The sequence below is a fragment of the Sceloporus occidentalis genome, unplaced genomic scaffold (genome assembly GCF_023333645.1).
Source record: "Sceloporus occidentalis isolate IW3139 unplaced genomic scaffold, rSceOcc1.0.p SCAF_5, whole genome shotgun sequence".
Classification (NCBI taxonomy): Eukaryota; Metazoa; Chordata; class Lepidosauria; order Squamata; family Phrynosomatidae; genus Sceloporus; species Sceloporus occidentalis.
In genome coordinates, this window is record NW_028316985.1 from 185,699,481 (window position 1) to 185,719,113 (window position 19,633).

At 43.3% G+C, this 19,633-nt stretch overlaps 1 protein-coding gene across 3 annotated transcripts in view; it reads right to left on the reverse strand.

Annotated features, from left to right (window-relative positions):
- Window positions 1–1,640: 1,640 nt before the first annotated feature.
- LOC149313290 (transcription factor COE1-like) overlaps window positions 1,641–19,633 on the reverse strand; it is a 113,565-nt gene continuing 95,572 nt past the window's right edge. Inside the window, exons 13-18 of one of the 3 annotated variants that reach the window (XM_089526419.1) lie at window positions 19,075–19,140; window positions 15,389–15,566; window positions 13,133–13,318; window positions 10,419–10,607; window positions 8,713–8,791; window positions 1,641–5,745 (exon numbers count right to left, since the gene is read on the reverse strand). In XM_089526419.1, the coding sequence (XP_089382545.1) occupies window positions 8,718–8,791; window positions 10,419–10,607; window positions 13,133–13,318; window positions 15,389–15,566; window positions 19,075–19,140 (693 nt within the window). In that variant the 3' untranslated portion in view covers window positions 1,641–5,745; window positions 8,713–8,717. The remainder of the gene's footprint in view (window positions 5,746–8,712; window positions 8,792–10,418; window positions 10,608–13,132; window positions 13,319–15,388; window positions 15,567–19,074; window positions 19,141–19,633) is intronic. The other 2 variants (XM_089526421.1, XM_089526420.1) reach the window with 2 other exon arrangements.

Below are 19,633 nucleotides of genomic sequence, written 5' to 3' on the forward strand. Positions count from 1 at the left end.
CCAGCTGGCCACTTTAACTGCCCTTGGCTCCATGTTGTGAAATGCTGGGATTTGTAGTTTGTTGCGGAACCTGACAGATGACTCAACAGGTCCTCAGAACTACAGATCCCAAGATTCCATAGCACGAAGCCATAACGGAAGTTAAAGTGGTGCCGTCGAGGTGTCGAGGGTAAACGCTCGACCCTCTTTTTGTGTCTTGGGGGGGCTCTTAGCCTCTCAAAATGGTGGCACTTAGTCTTGACCCCCCCTTCTCAAAATCCTGGCTACGTCCCTGGTGGGTCACACTGTCTCAGCTTGAGGGGCATCCCATGGCAAAACTCCTCTTTATGCCAAGAAAACCCTCAGTTTGTCCCATCTTCCAGTGACATCCTGATGTTGAACAGGGGTCAGACTACTTGTCCTCTAGGACATGCTACTAGAGAGGTCCCTTCCTCACCACTACTCCCTTCTCCTTTTGTGTTGTGTCTTGTTAGATTGTAAGCGTGAGGGCAGGGAACCGTCCGATTAAAAAGATTGTATGTACCGCACTGTGTAAATTTGCAGTGCTTTATAAATTAAGGTTAATAATAATAATAATAATAATAATAATAAATGTCCTCTAGTATGCCATGTATTCCTATGTATTACTTCATAGCAGAAGGGGGTTTGTTGGGACTGTTTATTTTTCCCTTTTGTGTGTGTGCCTTCAGGGTATTTTAAGCATAGGAATGTTCTTTAAACCTCTGCCAAACTTCCTTTTGAGATGGTAATTGAGCTTGAAATGCAAAGTAATTAGCGTAATTATTTGCCTTGTCTTTTATTGTCATTCAGAGAAATCTGTGAAAAATATTTGGCTAGTTGCTGAAAGGGAGAAGAAATCACCCTTTGAAAGAGGGATTTGTGGAACGAAAAAACATGGGTTTCTCTAATCACTAGTTGAGGTGGATTCTCTTTCCTGTAGTTTGAGTCCATTGCTCTGTGTCCTATTCTCTGGAGCAGCAGAAAACAAGCTTGCTCCATTCTCAATGTGACACCCCTTCAAATATTTAAACAGGGCTATCATATCACCTCTTTACCTTCTCTTCTCCATGCTAACCATACTCAGTTCCCCAAGCGTTTTCTGGCTTCCAGACCCTTCACCACTTTGGTGGCCCTCCTTTGGACACACTCCAGCTTGAATTGTGGTGCCCAGAACTGGACGCAGTCTTCCAGGTGAGGCCTGACCAAAGCAGAATAGAATGGCACTATTACTTCCCTTGATCTAGACACTACTGATGCAGCCTAGAATTGTATTGGCTTTTTTAGCTGCCGCATCACACTGTTGGCTCAGTTGTTTTCTTATTGTTTATCTTGAATGCAGGGTTCCATCAGATGGAGCCATGGCAGTTAAAGTGGTGTCAAACTGCATTCCAATTCTGCAGTGTGGCAGCAGCTTTATGGGGGTGTCTATACCTTCATTTCTCACCAACCCACATAGCTACTGTCCTGGAGGGTGTGCACATACAAATGGAGTGCCTCCTCCTATTCCTTCCCATTAGAGCTACACCAGTTGAACTGTCTCCTTGTTCTCCCTTCCCCATGGATAGGTAACAGTATTGAGCCCTTCCACAGACATGACTATTGAGGGGGGGGGGAAATGTGACTTTGCACAAGAGCATACAGAATAGCACCTTGTCTCTGTCCATGAACAGAGATACATGTTCATAAATCACATGCATACACTCATAATGGGACGCATGATATTCTGACGGTGGCCACCAACGGTGATGCGAGGATGACTAGGCCTCCAGTTTTCAGCTCCAGAATAGTTAGCATAAACAAAAGAAGGACTCTTTTCAGCCGCCAGATTGCAGGAGGTATATAGATATATTCTAGGGCCTGTTTCCTAAGAAATGACAGTAATAGTCCATTTACATGTGCTTAACATTGAGAGAGAGGAAAAGAAAAACAGTGCAGCCAGGTATTGGTCAACATTGCTATTGTACAACAGCCGTCACAGGACACACGATGGACAATGTAAAAAAGAAACAAAGCCTTATTAAAATTAAACATAAAAATTAAGTAAAAAAAAACATACGAAAGGAAAAAAATGAGCTAGGAGAACAAATCTCCGTACGACAAAGATAAATACACAGAGAACAAGCCCCGGCGGGAACGGTTTGCATCCCAACTTTTGGGGCGATTATTTTCCCATAATCTTTATTTACAACTATTTGCTCCCCCTCCTTCCCACTTGGAAAAACGATGCTAGAAAAATAACTGTGGGAGTCTGGGAGAGGATGCCTGAATGTCCAGCCGCAAGCCGGAGGGAAGCCCTTTTGCACCAGAGACGCCGCAACAAAACGGAGCAGCGCAAGGGCACGGCCATTTGTTTCAGCGCAATGTGTGCAGGAGAACATCCGACTCGGTTGCGCCCTCTTTTCTGAACCCGGTTTTCTTTTACAAAGAAGAAGAAGAAGAAGGCGAGTTTTAAAACAACCCCAAAGGATTGTTTGCATTGTTTTTTTTTAAAAAGTGTTTAAAAAACAACAGCAGAATGAAAACAAAACCAAACATACCAGTAAATTCATAGTTTTGAGATTGCATGGGCCAATGGCTTTAAAAAGTAAAAAAGAAAAGCAACAGTGAAAAGTGATTTTAAGTTTTCATCTTCGTTCAAAAAGCAATTCCAAATCATTTCATGAACCATGAGGGAATTGCTCATTACTTTTAATATTATTTTTGCCATTAAAAAGGCCCCCCTGAAGACTACCATTTGACCTCCTTGAAGGGGGTCAGATGAGGTTGGATGTACATGGAAAGGCACGGCCCAAAGCTGTTGCAGCTGTGGATGGCGGACGCAACCACCGCCTACAGCCAGCTTCAGGCTGAATCATGAAGAAAGAATCCACCAATTTTTCTTGCCGTCGTCTCTTCCTGTGTCCCTCCAGCCCCCTCACCCTGGGCTCTGGAGGGTACCGATTCCCTACGGACAAAGGCAGAACAGCTTTACGTGTTCCTGGGCAAGTTACATCAAAGATACCTCCATCATAAAAGGTAGTGTATCTTCTGAGAGGACCGAGACCCTGAACATTCATGCTTGTCCCTGGGTGCAAATGCTAGGGCTGGCAAGGTACTTTTAGGGGAGAAGTGATGTGTGGGATATACTTAATCCTGCCTCTGGGAATGCCTCCCTCCTTACGTTTCATCGTTGGGTTTGCTGACCAAGTTGTGCAAAGCCAGTGAGATGGCAGGGGCAGAGGATCTACGAGGAAGAACTGGTGAGATGCTCCTAGCTGTTGATGGCCCTCTTAAAAGACTCCATAGCTCTATTATTTCAGCAAATATAGGCTCAAGGTGGCACGTTTGTCGAGATAGCATCTCATGCCACCTTGCATGTCCATTCAATTCGCACACAAGAGTGTGTACTGGAGTACACTCAACCTGGCTTGAGAAAGGGTTTGTCTGGTCTACAAACTGGCTCAATGGCTCTTCCTTCTCTCCAAGGAGCTATATATATTGAACAGAGACTGGAGAGCTCCAAAACAGAGATCTCTGTTAGGACACTCACCAAACTACAATGCTTAAGATTCTCTGTAGCGGGTGGGAGGATAGGGCTTAAAATGAAGTATGAAACCCAAGGATGTTTATGCTGTAGGCAAGTCAGTTGCAGGGAATTCTGGAGGATGCACTCCCAAAGTTTTTAAAACTCTGAGACATAGCTGTGTTACTCTGGAATATCATCACACAAAGGAATCTTGCAGCACCTTTGAGACTAACTGTGTGAGAGAAGTTGTGGCTTGGTCTGCTTCCTCAGATGCAACTAAGTAGGATCGCTGAAAGTGAAGTGAGATCAGGATATCGCAAGCTCTCCTCTCTTCTTCCTTCTGAGCAAGAACTAGCCTCCTCTCTTTGGAAGCCAGAAGTATTTCGGGTGTCGTCAATATGGTAACATTACCAATAAAGGTAATGTTGTCAAGGACAAAATAACTGGGGTTTGGATGCCTGCATGCCTTTTGGAAGAAAAATGGAAGCTTCCTACTATCTTCCTTTTTTGTACTCTGCTCAGGCTGGTTTCCAAGCATCCCATTGTGGTTTTCTTGGGAAACATGCCCTTATGTGTTAGGGCACTTTGTCACAGGGGAAATACCATGGATTCCACAAATCATGTGGCAAATCGTCGTTCCAAAGCTACCAGTTTGGGGAGAGGGGATAGCTGGATTGAGGACTTATCGTGTGATCAGTATTCACCAATGTGGACGATGTGGGGCTTTGCAGCACTTGTATTTATAGGAGGTGGCCTCTGAGGGAACAGTGTTGCTGCACAGAAGTTTGCTTCCTGAATGAAAGGCTCCCTCCCTCCATTCATCTGCCTTAACAGAGCATTTTATGAATCAGGATTTTGTGCCTTTAAGCCCTTCCTGCTTACAGGAAATCGGAGACAACGGCTGCTGTGTTCTTGCCGATGGGGCGAAACGGAAAAGACTGGACAGGAACCCTCCAGGGGAAATTTGTGGGTGGGCATTTTGACATCTGGAACACTTGGGGGGAACACACAGCCAAGTTTGGAAAGGAGAGGCAAAAAGGGTATGGCTGTGGTTCTTCACAAGTTTCAGCTGTGCAGGAGAGGTCTGTTTTCTAGGTGGGCATTGCTTGGCCAGAGACCCACAGAAGCATATTGGAAGAGCAGCCTAACAGTGCATTTCCAGCAACACACCTTTGGGACAAGATGCTTGCAGTGGAGTAGATCGCCTCAGCATCAGAAAATCTATGCCAAGAGCTTTGTCTGCAGGAAAGCACTGGCAAGCCTCCCTGGTGTTCCCACACCTGTAGCACTGGAAGATATGTATTGTGTTTATGTGTGAAATAGTCTGCAGGAAAAGGAAAATAACAGCATAAGAACCTCAGGGTCACTTGTGGAATGCCGATTCTCTTCCTTTTGCTGGAAAGCAATCTCTAGTTTGGCAAGAACTAAGATAATGTGGAGGTGTGTGTTTTGTGTGTGTGTGCATAATGCAAACCAGCTTGCTTTGAGAGGGATCTCCAGGAACAGAGATGGTTAGAAGACTTCCACCTTCTTGCCACTCCATATTTCCTGGGGTTAACACCTAAAGCCATGGGAATAATTACAGTAATTTTTAAAAATTAAAATAACCAAGTACCTATGAGACCTGGCTCACAGGGTTTGATGTTCAGGGTTCAGTTTCCAAAGGGAGACTCTCTCTAGTTGTATCAGGGAATCCCACAGTGATAGAGATGACAGATATTTTTAAAGAGGAATGTTCTGTTATTGACAGGGAGCAAATCTACCTGAGTGGGGAACCCAGATGAGATGGTGGAATCCTTTTCTTGTGGGTCTTTTAACCAAAGCCATGAGAAATGGCACAGGAGGGCAGGGTGAGGGGGTAGGGATGGAGGAGTGGCTTAAAGAAAGGATGGCAGTGCTGAATCCCCCTCAACGAACCCTCCCTAATTTTACCCTCCTCCTTGAGGAAGACATCCCCAGTTTCTGGGTGGGACTCTCCCAGTAGCTGCCTAGTCTCTCCTCCCGTTGCTTGTCCTGCTGCACTGCAGCCTCCCACCACAAGGGGGAGCCTCATGTAAATGACGCAGCCAGGTTGGAAGGATCTGGGAGGCGTGCTCCAGAAACCCCGTGTCGCATAAGCAGTGCCCGCACCCTTTCAAGTCCAAGGGTCTGTGTTAAGCGCCAGTCCGTTGGTCCATCCTTCCAGAAGGTTCATCGCCTGGTCCCTGCTCACATGGGCGGCACGATGAGACCGGACAGGGCTGGAAAACAAGAAGGAGGTAGGTCACACGATGGGGAGGTAGCAAGAGGAAGGGTTGGTTCTACACTATGCCACGTTACAGACAACATACTAGGGATGTTACAAACACTCACAGACATCTTTGTCCTTGGAAGAGACAGGGTGTCTGGATGCAGCAAGGTAGCCTGCTGAAAAACTGAGGACTTTTTGGGTGAAAATTTCATTTGCAGAAAGCATGTTTTGCAAAGATTTAATTTGCAAAAAGTATGCTTTGTGAAAATTTCATTTGCACAAATCATGTTTTGCGAAAATTTCATCTGCACAAGAACACTACCCTTATATTCACAGAAAAATTGTTTTAGTGTAGAAGAGTGGCCAAGATCCTTCATCACTATGTAGCAAAAAACAGCACAAAGATAAATGGTGGTTGTGCTACTCCACCCTTCTAATGAATACGGGCATTATGCAACCAATGGTCTATCTGCCCATGTGCCTGATTCTTTCTTTTCCCTTTGTGCCACATGGAACAATGCACAGTGGTAGTTTCTGCAATTCCAGAGAATCAAGTCAGACGCTAAAAGCACTGACGAATATTTACAGATTATCCAAGAATGCGCAATTGCATGGCTGGAATCCTGTTGGCTAGTTCCAACTGAATGACTTCTGTTCAATGATTTCTTCTCTCTGAAAGAGTAAAACTATATCTGGGCGAGTCAAACAAAATAAGATAATGGCTGAACCCCTACAATGTGCGTGCATAGTGTAAAACTATACTCTTGTGTTGAATAAAACCAGTGCCACCCAAAAGTGGTGGTCTATGGACCAGTACCAGCCCATGAGCCTTAGGTGGGGGGTAAGAAAAGAAAAGAAAAGGACTAGTTGCTCAAATGTGATATATTTTCAGAAAAATAAAAAATAAAACAACAATAACAACAACACAACCATGCCAAGTTGACACATTTGGGGGGAAAGTCTTGCTGTTCTAGCACATCAAACAGATCAAGAAGTACTGTACTATACCATTTTTCTGTTGAATACCAACATTGTAAAAGTGATGATGTATCTGCCAGTCTGCCTACTTACTATCCCATTGTGCAGTGGGGATTAATACACAGTGGCTCTCTGCAATCCCATTTACTAGAGTGGTGGCATAGTGGTTTGAGTGTTTGACTGCGACCCTGGACATCAAGGTTTGATTCCCAGGGCAGGCACGAAACCCACTGGGTAACCTTAGGCATGCCACATGCACTCAGCCTCAGGGTCGCCATAAGTTGGAAATGACTTGAAGGCATGCGGCAACAACAAAATTAAAGGCAATGATAACTAGTTAGACACTATCCACGAATGCAGATTTACATGTGGAAATGGTTATCCTTGTGGAATTTTGCTTATGCACCAAATCTGACCAAAATTGTTCAAAATATGGAATTCACTTGTGTGAATGACACTGGCTTGTATTCTGTACAAGAACAATTTTGCAAAGCAGTCCTCAAATGCAAGAAATCCCATGCAAAATCTCTCACAATCTTACTAAGCGGAGAGAAAACATCTGGATGTCTTTTTTTTTTTTTTGCATGTGAGACTGAAGCAAGCTGTATTATACATCTCTGATCAACCCCAGTGTTTTCCAACCTACCCAAAAAGGTAGGCCAGTATTATTATTAGCTCCATTTTGTTGATGCGATAGCTGAGCCAAAGGCCATCTAGTGAGTTCCATGGACAGAGGAGATTGCTGAACTAAGGATTTCCTAATAGCTTGGTTGCCTGACCACAATGCTACACCAGTCTAAATGTCCAGCACTCATGCCAAGAAGAGTACTGGTATATACACTGCTGGGTGGATGACTATTTTCTGTCTATTCTTCTAGCAGGTCAGAGACATGTTAGCAGGTTAGAGACATGGCGCCATGTTCTCTTCCTCTCTCCAGCCTGTCTGTAACTGAGAAAGATGATGGAGGGTACATCTACACTATAGAAATAATACTGTTTGAGACCACTTTAACTGCCATGGCTTCATCCTGCAGAATCCTGGTATTTGTAGCTTTGTGAGGAACCAGTGCTCTTTGGCAGAGAAGGCTAAAGACCTTGTAAAATCACAAATCCCAGGGTTCCATATGATGGCACTACGCCAATTCACGCTGTGTCAAACTGCATTATTTCTACAGTGTAGATGCACCAGTAGACTATTGTTAACATATGGATATTGTAGAATCTGCAGACACCCAGGGAGGTGCTTTTGGTTAGCTTCAACATGTGGTTTCTTAAACAGGAATGAACAGAAGAAGCCAAACTTGGGATGGAAAGTTCTCCAGGCTCTGATAGAAAGCTGCCTTGCAACTGCACTAAGACTGGTCCACCTCAACAAAGTTACACCTCTTCATGATTTCAGAGAAAAAGACTTGCTAAACTACTAACTGCAGAGCTTGGAATTGGAAGAGTTTCTTTATGGAAACTACAACTCCCAGAAATATACTCATCCCTCCACATTTGCAGCTTTGACATTTGTGGATTTGATTATTCACAGATTTTATTAATTTGTTCTCTCTAGGAATATCTTGGTCCTCCAGTGCAACTCTATGGTCAACTGTAACCAAAAGTCACACTGAAGAACCTAGAGACTCCTAGAGAGAACACTCCACAAGGCCTTTGTAGCTCCTCCAGTGCAGTTCTATGGTCAGTGTCTGTCGGACGTTGACCACAGAGTTGCACTGGAGGACTTAGAGATTCCTAGAGAGGTGTTCTTGCAGGTAAAAGCATAGTGGTTTTGTTTTTCCACATTCATGGGGGTCCTGTGCCCCTAACCCCAGCAAATGTGGAGGGATGAGTATACATCCATCCTGGCCCACTGCTCTAGAGAGAAAGGTGAATGATTTGAACACTTGCAAGGATAAGGAGTCATGTCTGTTGATAGTGACAGGAGCAGAGAAAAAGAGAAGGAAGACAGAGCAAGGCGGGAGCAAAAGGCAGGAAAACGAGAGAAGAAACATACTGTGATTAGGAATAAGCCAGTCCCTGGAGTGACCGAGACGGTGCATGAAACTTGTCTGCTGAATCTTCAAAGGTTTGGTCTGGTTGGCAGGACCAAGCAAAGAGAAGCACAAGGCAAGGAAGGAAGGAAGCGAGAAAGACATAAGGGAAAGCAAGAACAAGCAAGAAAAGGGAAAGAAAAAAATTATAAAAGCCGTTAAGAGGGAGCAAAGTTTGCAAACAAGAAACCACTGAGAATAAGGAGAATCAAACCAAGGACAGCTCCCATACAGGGTTGTCACTAGAGGGGTGCAAGGGATACCCTAAAGCGGGGGGGGGGGGGTGACACCATTGCTCCCCAAACACCTGCCTTTTGGCACAAATGGGCTGTGGCATTCATCTGCGTCTCTTTAGTACACTGGAGCTCAGAGGAAGGGATGTTATGAGTGGGGCAAGGCTCAACGGGAGGAGAAACGAGAGGCCCAGTTTGTTTGTTTTTATCAAAAATTAAATTAAATTAAATTTTTAATTAAAAAAATAATTTGTTAAATTTGTTTAAAAATTTCTTTGGAAAAGTCACAGCTTACCAAATGTTCATTTTAAATCTACGGATGCTGGCCATGAAAGCCTTCGACTTCACATTCAAATACGTTTAGACTTTGCTTATGTTATTGTAGCATAAAGGTACAATTTTAATTCTGTTAGTTGTTTACATCACAACTATTCCCAACACATTCAGCGATACGTGGGAATTATGATTTATGTTTAACATTAGTACAAAAAACATTTCTAAGGATTCTGTATGATGTAGTATGGAAGGAGGTCAATGGGGCTGGTGGGGAGTTGACACCATGATTTGTCACACTGCGTGACTCCAACCCTAGTGATGCCACTGACCTCAAGTTAGTGGGGTTGAATCCATTCTGAGTCCATTTTAGTATGAACCCTAAAGGAGCTATCCTGGGGCAGAATCTGCCATAGGGAAAGGCAGCTCTTTTAAACTTTGGACTAAGATCCAGAGAGGATTCACTGCCCCATGACAGTGAAGCCACAAGGCAAGTCCCTCATGGATGAAAGAGTAAGCACAGGCAACTCTTTGTAGGTGTAGGATAAGTACTAACAATTATGCCCTCCTTTCAGTGGATTGCAACTCCCATAGTCCATCAGCATTGCTTATACTGGCTAGGGCTGATGGGAGTTGCAAGCTAAAAGCACTTGGAGGGCCACTATTGACCAATCTTGGTGCAGAATGTGTGGAACTAGGTAAGTATCCTTCCATCCCTACTCTGCTCTGTTTAATATCCAGTGCCAACTGGTGGTGTTCATGTTAGTGGAGAAATAAATCTGCTCTGGGTTCTAGCCCAAATTTCAAAGGGGCTCTTCGAGAGGCTGAATATTGGGTTCAGCATTTTGGGTTTGGATTAAAACTTGGATCTAAGTCAAAACCCAAAGAAGATTCCTCATCCTACTGCCACAGTAGCCATAGCTTGGCGATGTAGTCAGCCTGGTCTGTTAGAGTGCTCTGGTGCCCTGTCAAACTACAAATTCTAGGAGTCTGTAGGATAGAGTTATGGCAGTTAAAGTGGTGTCAAACTCTTTCAATTCTGCAGTGTAGATACATGAGTGGAAAGAAGGGATGCAGCTTATTCTCCCAAATGTGATATCTCCCATCCAGACTTAGGGACACACCATTGGATGGGATGAGTGCAGGAAGAGGGACCAACTCACCCTGAAGACTGTTCCCATTGGCGCTGGTGCAGGTTGGCGGCGGGGATGCTTGCGGCCGTACCACAGGAGCGAAGGCGCTTTTCTGCTTGACGGCGGAGATCATGTTGACTGGGGAGAAGGAGAAGACGCCTGCTGGCGTGGAGGAACTGGCAATGGATGAGGCTCCGAGGGGCGGGCTGGACGGCATGACTGCCAAGGAAGAGCACAGGAATTAGTGGCTGGTTGAGTCAAGAGGCTATAGATCCATAGTTATAAAGCACATGGTCCTGTAAGTAGGAAGTTCCAGGTTCAAATCACAGGAACTAGGAATGGGCAAAGTATGGCCTGTGGGCAGCATGCGGTCCTTGGTCCCATGTTTTGTGGTCCCTGAAGCCCACCAACTCTCCTTCAAAGCCCACCAACCCCTTTTTTTTAAAAACTAGTGTGATTTTTTTGGAAGGGGGGTGTTTTTTGGCCCCCAAATGTGTAAAAACACACGAGAATATGCACCACTCCCACAATCACCCTCAAACTTGGACTATCCTCCAGTGCTTCCATTTCCCCTGCAGTCCATCTCAAAATGGTGACAGGAAGTGATCCAATGCCACTTTCTGTCACCATTTTGAGAGAGAGAGAGCAGAGGCAAATGGTAATGTTTGCTTTTGCAGTGGGGGGTGCAGACTGGGGTTGCATAGGGATTAAAAGTGGACCCACTCTTGGAGTAGATAGCACCAACAGAAGAGTCAGATAGACCAACAGTCAGAAGACTCAGCTTTCTAAGGCTGCTGCCACATTGCAGAATTAATGCAGTCTGACACTGCTTTGTCTGTCATGTCACCATCTTATGAAATCCTGGGATTTTGAGTTTGTTGTGGCACCAAAGCTCTTTCAGAGAGAAGGCTAAATATCTCACCAAACTACAAATCCCAGAATGCCACAGAATTGAGCTATGGCGATTAAAATGGTGTCAACCTGCATCAATTCTGCAGTGTAGATGCAGTCTGGATTGCCCTCTATGATTAAAGAGATCTCAAAAAAGGTTTTCCTAGACCTACTCATCTCCCAGCTTGGCTTTCCAAACTTAGCTGTGTTTCTTCTTTTGCTTTGTTAACCAGGAAAGTGGAAACTGCCGAGTTATAAACAAACCATGTTATGAATTTCTGAAGGGGAGGCTGGCGGCTTCCTTTGTTGCAGAGCAGTCAATCGGTTTGGATTTTAGTCTCAAGCTTAAAGGAGTTATCCAAGATGCTTAACTCTGCTCCTACAAGTCCAGCATCTTGGATTATTCCTTTAAAGTTCACGTTAAAAATTCTAGGCAAGAGATAAGGAATGATTTTTAAAAGAGAAATAGATGATTTAAAATCAACTATCAGAACATTAACAGAGGACATGAAAGAAATACAAGCTAAGATAGACACAATGCAACTTAACACGGATGATTTGAAGAACAAAACAAAAGAATTACTAACAACACAAAATCAAAAATGCAGAACTAATTTGATGAGAGAAATCAAATAAAGGATAAAATGTCTGAAAATTAGAGGTTTAAAGGAAAGAGATAACAAAAATTTAAATGAAATTATAATTCCATTTTTGGCAGAATTAATAGATGTACCCAATGAAATCTTGGTTGCAGAGACAGATAAGATTTTATTGAATTAATTCTATAATCGCAAAGAAAAGAGATCTTGCCAGTGAAATTGTGGTCTATCTGACAAGAGAATGAACCCAAGACTAATTAACAGAATCAAGCTATGGAAGAGAATTAAAAATAAGAGACTCTGAAATCAAACTTTTAAAAGATATACCATCTTCTGTGTTGAAAAAAAGAAGAGATTATACATTTCTAATGAGTTATCTATAATTGAGAGGCTTACGATTTAAATGGGAAACAATAGAAGGAGTATCACTCATCTGGAAAGGGAAAATTTATAAATTAAACACTCTGGACAAAGCAAGAAAGTTTTTAGAAAAGATTAAGACAGCTGAAGAAACTGCGGAAGAAAGAGAACAAGAAGACAAATGAAAGAATAACTGGAAACATAACAGCTGAAGAAAAATAAAAATCGACGAAGAAAGGAAGAATCTAATTCTCAGCAAGACATAAGGGAGGAATTCAATAACAACGAAAGAAAACAGGACACAACCGAATACAGTGACAAAGAAGAAATTTTAGGAGTAACGGGAGGATTAAGCATAACTGGGGAAGAAGAAATCCAGACAAAGGTATGAGAAGAATTCTAAATACTAACCAAAAGAAAGAAGAGATTTCACTAGGAGCTGAAGGCAATAACTAAATTAGTCAAGATGAAAATAACATCATGGAACATAAGAGGAATGAATTCCCCTTATAAAACAAATATTTCACCTTCTAGAAAGAGAAAGCGCAGACATAGTCTGTCTACAGGAAACACATATCAGAAACCAAAACAAAAAATAATTTTAAAAAATCCAAAACTAGGTCAAATTTTCATTACTGCCAGGAAAAAAAAAAAGGTGCATTGTATATTTCTAATCAGATCCCAGCAAAAGAAATAACGAATGATGAAGATGGAAGACTTATAGCGGCTGAGATAAAATTAGAAGGTAAATGTATCCTGATATTAAGAATTTATGGCCCCCTAGAAAATAAACTGTAAACTGCTTAGAGAGTGCTGAGTCCACTGATAAGCCGTATAGGAATGTATGTGCCATTGCTATTTCCATTGCTACTGCTAAGAGCCACAGAAACTCACTGGCGTAGGGAGAGTTGGCAGTGGAGCCGTTGAGGAAACTGGGGGAGCCGGGAACCCCGAGGCTGGTCATGGCAGCCCCCGCGTAACCGTTCATGCTGGAGGTGATGGTGTTGTAGCCGCTCTGCTGAGGGGTAGAGCTGGGCACATAACCTCGCGGAGAGACGCTACTCGTGTTGCGTGTATATCCTGCAAACAAGAAGAAGGCCGAGGAGAAAGATTATAACATCAAAGGCTTTCATGGCCGGCATCCACAGTTTTTTGTGGGGTTTTCGAGCTCTGTGGCCATGTTCTAGAAGAGTTTCTTCCCGACGTTTCGCCAGCATCTTCTCTGAAGATGCCAGCCACAGATGCTGGCAAAATGTCAGGAAGAAACTCTTCTAGAACATGGACACATAGCCCAAAAACCCCACAAAAAACTAAAGATTATAACTTCTACCAAAAAGAAAGGCTTGGATACATTCACAAAGAGGAGAGACATCCATTACCAGTGCATGGAACTTCCATATTCTGAAGCAGTCTGCATCAGAAGATCAAATGGTAGGGGAAAACCATGGAGAAGGAGGCTGCTACATTCAGACCTGGCTACTTTGGATGTAGCTGGTTAGGTTACCTGTCCCTAACCAGCCCTCCCCCTGATGTTTTGAACTACAAGTCCCATAATCCTGGCTATAGGAAGGTGGGAGCTATAGTGCAACATGAGAGGGAGACCGATTGGGGATGTTTGGACTGGCACATGGGTCTTCCTTTGGTCTAATTCTGGGTATCATTATTACAGATGGGCCTCCATATCAATTTTTTATCTATGGATTCAACCATCTACAGCTTGAAAATATTTTTTAAAATATATAAATACCAAAAAGCAAACATTGTTTTTGCCATTTTATATAAGGAACACCATTTTATTATGCAACTGTATTTAATGGGACTTGAGCATCCACGGATTTTGGTATCCATGGGGGGTCCTGGAAACAAACCTCATCAGATACCAAGGGCTCCCTGTACATTTAATTTCCCCCATTTTTCCCAATCTGGAAGTCAAGGTAGCTTACAAAAGTTAAAACAGATACAGGCTGAGTGTCCCTTATCTGAAATGTTTGGGACCAGAAGTGTTTTGGATTTTGGAATACTTGAATATATACAATTAGATATCTTAGTGATGGGACCCAAGTCTAAAGATGAAATTTATTTTGTTTTGTGTACACCTTATACACATACCCAATATTTTTAATAATTTTGTAAATGAAACAGAGTTTGCATACATTGGACCATCAGGAAGCAAAGATGTTGCTATCTCAGCCACCCATTGGATCAAATTTTGGATCTTGGAATATAGCTGTATATACATAATTAGATATTTATATCTATATACACCTGAACACATAGCCTAAAGGCAATTTTATATACAATATTTTAAAGTAATTTTGTAAGTTAAACAGAATTTGGGTACACTGAACCATCAGGAAGCAAAGGTGTCACTATCTCAGCCACCCATATGGACTACTTTGGATTTTACAATATTTCAGGTTTTGGAATTCAGGATATTATTATTATTATTATTATTATTATTATTATTATTATTAACATTTATTTATAGAGCATTTAAAGTTTGCATTAAAAACCCCTCAACTTGTACAGCTAAAAAATTACATCATATAAAAATTAAAATAAAATTAAACTATTAATAAAATTAAAAATCTGTTAAGAAGAGAACTTTAAGAAGAATGGCAATATAGAAAAATTAAAAAGCACATGAAAGCCCCTTTTTCCTGAGCAATCAGTCTTCAGTGATGGGTTGAAACCAAAAAATCTTCAACTGCCTATGACAGGATAGCAAGGAGGGCATCAGTCTGATCTTGCTAGGAAGAATCATAGAATCGCAGAATATTATTGTTATTACTATTATTTTATTTATTTATATCACACCTTTCTCCTGGAATAGAGACTCTATTTAATCACAGAGAATCATAGAGTCGGAAGAGACCTCAAGGGCCATCCAGTCCAATCCCCTGCCATGCAGGAATACACAATCAAAGCACTTCTGACAGATGTCCATCCAGCCTCTATTTAAAAGCTTCCAAAGAAGGGAGTTCCAGAACCTGGGGGCAGCCAGCAGGAAGACCCCATCTGAGGATGGTATGACAGACAGAAGGGCCTGCCCAGAAGATTTCAAGACACTGGCAGGCTCATATACACAGATATGGTCCTTCAGATAACCTGGACTAGGAGCATGAAAGAACATGTGCATGTTTTCCCCACCTTGCTCCGAACCCTGAGTGGATTCGCTGAGGTTGACAGCCAGCTGGCTCCCAAAGGAGTTGACGCCCATCATGCCCGAGTGAGCATGGTTCCCGGCCAGGGAGGACAGCTGGTTGGAGTTGCGTGGGACGCTGTACAAGGCCTCAGCAATGTCCGCTGCTCGTTTCAGGATGATGTCCTGAGGAGGCAAAGGAGAACAACAGTAAATAAATACGGGTGTATGTTGGCATGCATGTAACTGTATTTCCTATTTCTGTGCATGGGTGCGAAAGCTGGACAGTGAAGGAGGCTGATAGGAAGAAAACCAGCTCACTGGAAATATGGTGCTGGAGAAGGTTCTACAGTGAGCCCTTCCCTTATGTGGGATCCGTTCCGGACCTCCCCACATAAAGGAAAAATGCGTATGCTCAAACCCCATTAGAAGTAATGGGGCTTGTGCATGTGGCGCGCCCCATTACTTCTTCCAGGGCGCAAGAAGAGTTTTTTCAGCACGGCTTCCAGCTTATGCTGGAAGCTGCATATACAGATAAAAGACTAATATATGGGTTCTGGATATGACAAAACTGAGGCTGTCATACTTTGGCCACATCGTGAGAAGATGGCTCACTAGAAAAGACTATAATGCTAGGAAGGGTTGAAGACAGTAGAAAGAGAGGAAGACCACACAGCAGATGGACAGACTCAACTAGGGAGGTCATGGGTCTGAATCTACAAGTCCTAAGCAGAGCCATGGAGAATATATATTGGAAATATATAACACAGAAGGTCAGCATGAGTCGAGAACAGCTAACAACAATAAGAAACTCTGCTTGGTTTGAGTGCTGGATTAGCACTCTGGAGACCAGGGATCGAATCACGGTTCTGCCAAGTAAACCTATTGGGTGACCTCGGGTAACTTACACTCTCTCAGTGTCAGAGGAAGGCAATGGCAACCCTCTTCCAGAAAAACTTGCCACGAAAACCCTGTGGCCTTAAGGTCGGCGTAAGTCAGAAAAGACTCGAAGGCAAACAGCAACAACAACAGGGAGAGGAAGGGGGCAGAGTATTTCCATTCCCCTAGACTCATTTGGGGGGTCCTTCCTTTTTCAGGTTTTCCTAAACTCAGTCCATAAATTCCAGGGTTTCTCTTTCTCAGCAGTTTTACATTCGTCCTCAATAATTTTTGTTCTCCTGTAGCCTGGCCACACTCTGATATTGCTGTGACACGTGTCCCGGTTTTTATCTATGAAATGTTGGAGGGCATGTCAACCCCAGTATTTGAAGCAATAATGCCTCTGTTCATCAGTTGCTGGGGAGTGTGAGATGGAGGGTGCACTTGCATTCATGCTCTGCTGGTGGGCTTCCCTTTGGGACAACTCTACTGTGTAAAGGCAGCGTTGGACTAGACAGGCTTGCTGGTTTGATCCAACATGGTTCCTCTTACGTTGCTACAAAAGGAAGTGGGAAACAGGGCACACCATTTTGTCATGTGGGGAGCATGAGCAGGGAAGATTTATGCCCTACGAAGGGAGAGCAGGGCAGAACAGCAGGACCTGAACAAGGGAAACAAAGGCCCGAGGAAAGCCAAACGCCTCCCACGTCATGTCTTGACCCAACGCCTCTGCAAGAACCGCAGCAATATCCGTCCAGGTGGCGGTAACCGCTACTGAGCCGTGAAAACACTAGCTGGCCCCAGTTACGGGGGTGCGGAAAAGATGGGGCCGTTTGTAAGTCCGTTACTTAACGGCACTGGAATTCCTAATGATGAACAGATGTAGGCCTTGGAGCCAACTCCGTAGATGGGCCCAGCCAGCTCAGCGCAAGGTTGCGGGAAAACAGGGGGAGGGGAGTGAGCCTGGTCCAAGATATGGAAATAATTACTGGCATGGCGTTTAAGAGGACCTAAAATGAATCAGGGACTCTGGATTCGTGTGCTGAGAAATATCCTCTTTCTTCCAAGCCAAATGCTGCAACTGTGATGAAAATCACCAGCGTCCGTATGCGTATCTCTCACTGGTGGTAAAAGACTTGGCTTTTGGAGCATCAGATAGCATGGGGTTGCAATACGTAAATGAAAAGGCTTAACATTTATATAGTAATTTCCAATGTGCAAAGTGTGCCATGGGGATTCTGGCAGTAATCCTCACAGCAAGAGTAGGGAACCTCCAATTTCAGAAGAGTTCTTGAGAGCCACATTCTAGAGTTGGGTGAACCTAAAGGCTAAAGGGTTGGGTCCCTAAACACCAGCATATATATTTCAGCTTGAAGCTCCTATTGTAAACAGTTAAGTCTCCAGAGAAGCATTTTGACTTTTAAAAAATTGAATGCACAGAGCCTTTATAATAGATGCAAATCTACCAAAGTGAAAAAAACCTGAGAAGCATTACATAACCTGTGAGTTTGAACAGCATTGAACAGTAGTTTCCAAGGCCACCTATCATGATCAGAACAGAGGTGAAGGGGAAAAAATAAGGGACTTTGTATGGAAGCCATTCATAATTAGCTACCATACAGTAGGAAAGGGTCTCATGGGTCATCAAGTCCAACCCTTAGTGACCTTTCTTGGGGAAGACAGATCTGTTCACAGTAGTTCATGCCTTATTTACTTTCCAATTAGACTACTGTAATGTGCTCTACATGGGTCTGCCCTTGAAAAGCAGCTGTTCAGAAACTGCTGCTAGTGCAAAATGTAGCAGCTGGACTGGTGTCAGGTATGCATTTTAGAAACCACATAACACTGGTCCTGCAAGAACTGCACTGGCTTCCAATTAGCTTCTGAGCTCAATTCAAGGTGATGGTCTTGACCTAGAAAGCCCCAAACAATTTGGTGCTGGATATCTGATAGGAAGTCTCCTCTCATATGAATCTGTCAGAAATCTGAGATCTTCAGAGGAGGCCTTGTTTCAGGCCCCAACACCTTGTGAAGTTAGGTTGGTGGATACGAGCAACAGGGCTTTCTCTGTAGCAGCTTCTCAGCTGTGGAACCCCTTGACCAACCATCCCTTCTAAGCTTCTTGATGGCAGCCAAAACAGGGCCGTTCTTCATGGCATTCAAGGTGTGAAACTGCTGTTTGATTCTGGGATTGCTTTTATGAATTTTAAATAAGTTTTTAAAAAATGTTTTTACCTCTGTTTTGCTTTAACTGGTTTATATTTGTTCGTTGCCTTGGGAGCCCTTGTGGGCTGGGAGGTGAAACAGAAATACACTTGTCCCTCCATTTTCACTAGGATTAGGGGCACAAGACCCCCGTGAATATGGGAAAACTGCAACTAACAAAAACACCATGTTTTTACCTGAGAGGACACCTCTCTAGAAATCTCTAGGTCCTCCAGCGCAACTCTGTGGTCAACGTCCGACAGACACCGAACATAGAACTTCACTGGAGGAGCTACCAATGCCTAGTAGAGTATTCCCTCTATGAATCTCTAGGTCTTTCAGTGCGGCTTTTGGTTAAAGTTGACCATGGAGTTGCACTGGAGGACCTAGATATTCCTAGAGAGAACATATTAATCAAATTTGTGAATAATCAAATCTGCAAATATTAAAGCCACAGATATGGAGGGATGAGTGTACTTAAATACTATCCACACTGCACAACCCTATCCCAAAAATAGATTGAGCACCATGGTTAGCTCAAAGTTCGGACTATTGTCTAACAGTCATGGGAGCCTCCAGCCTCCACTGCAGAGGGAAGATGGTCACTTACCTGGTTACTGTGTGGCATCCCATACAATGCTTCCACCAGGTCAGCTGCCCTCTTGAGTAGCACTTCCTGGAATGAGAAAAAGATATAATGGATGATGAAGATTTTTCAGGCTCCATGGAATCACTACACCCATGCTTTATTTCCTCCACAACCATTCTCTGAACATTAACCCCCAACTCTTGGTCTCTCACTGAGCCCCCTGGCATGTCCTTTGGGATCCATCTTCCTTGCCATACAAATCTAATCCTTATGAGTCATTGGTTTGGCCCAATGGATGGAGAGACCCTGCCAGAAAAGGTTGTAACAAGTTCAGTTCAGAAACAAAGAGAGAGCTGTAGAAGAAGGGAGCTGTGGTTGCCCACAGGACTAACACCAGTCAACAGTGTGATGCAGCAGCAAAAAAAGTGAATACAGTTCTAGGCTTCATCAACATGAGTATAGTGTCCAGATGGAGGGAAGTCATAGTACAGGTTGAATCTCTCTTATTTGAAAAGCTTGGAAGCAGATGTGTTTTGGATTTTGGATTTTTTGGGATTTTAGAATACTAGTATTTGCATAC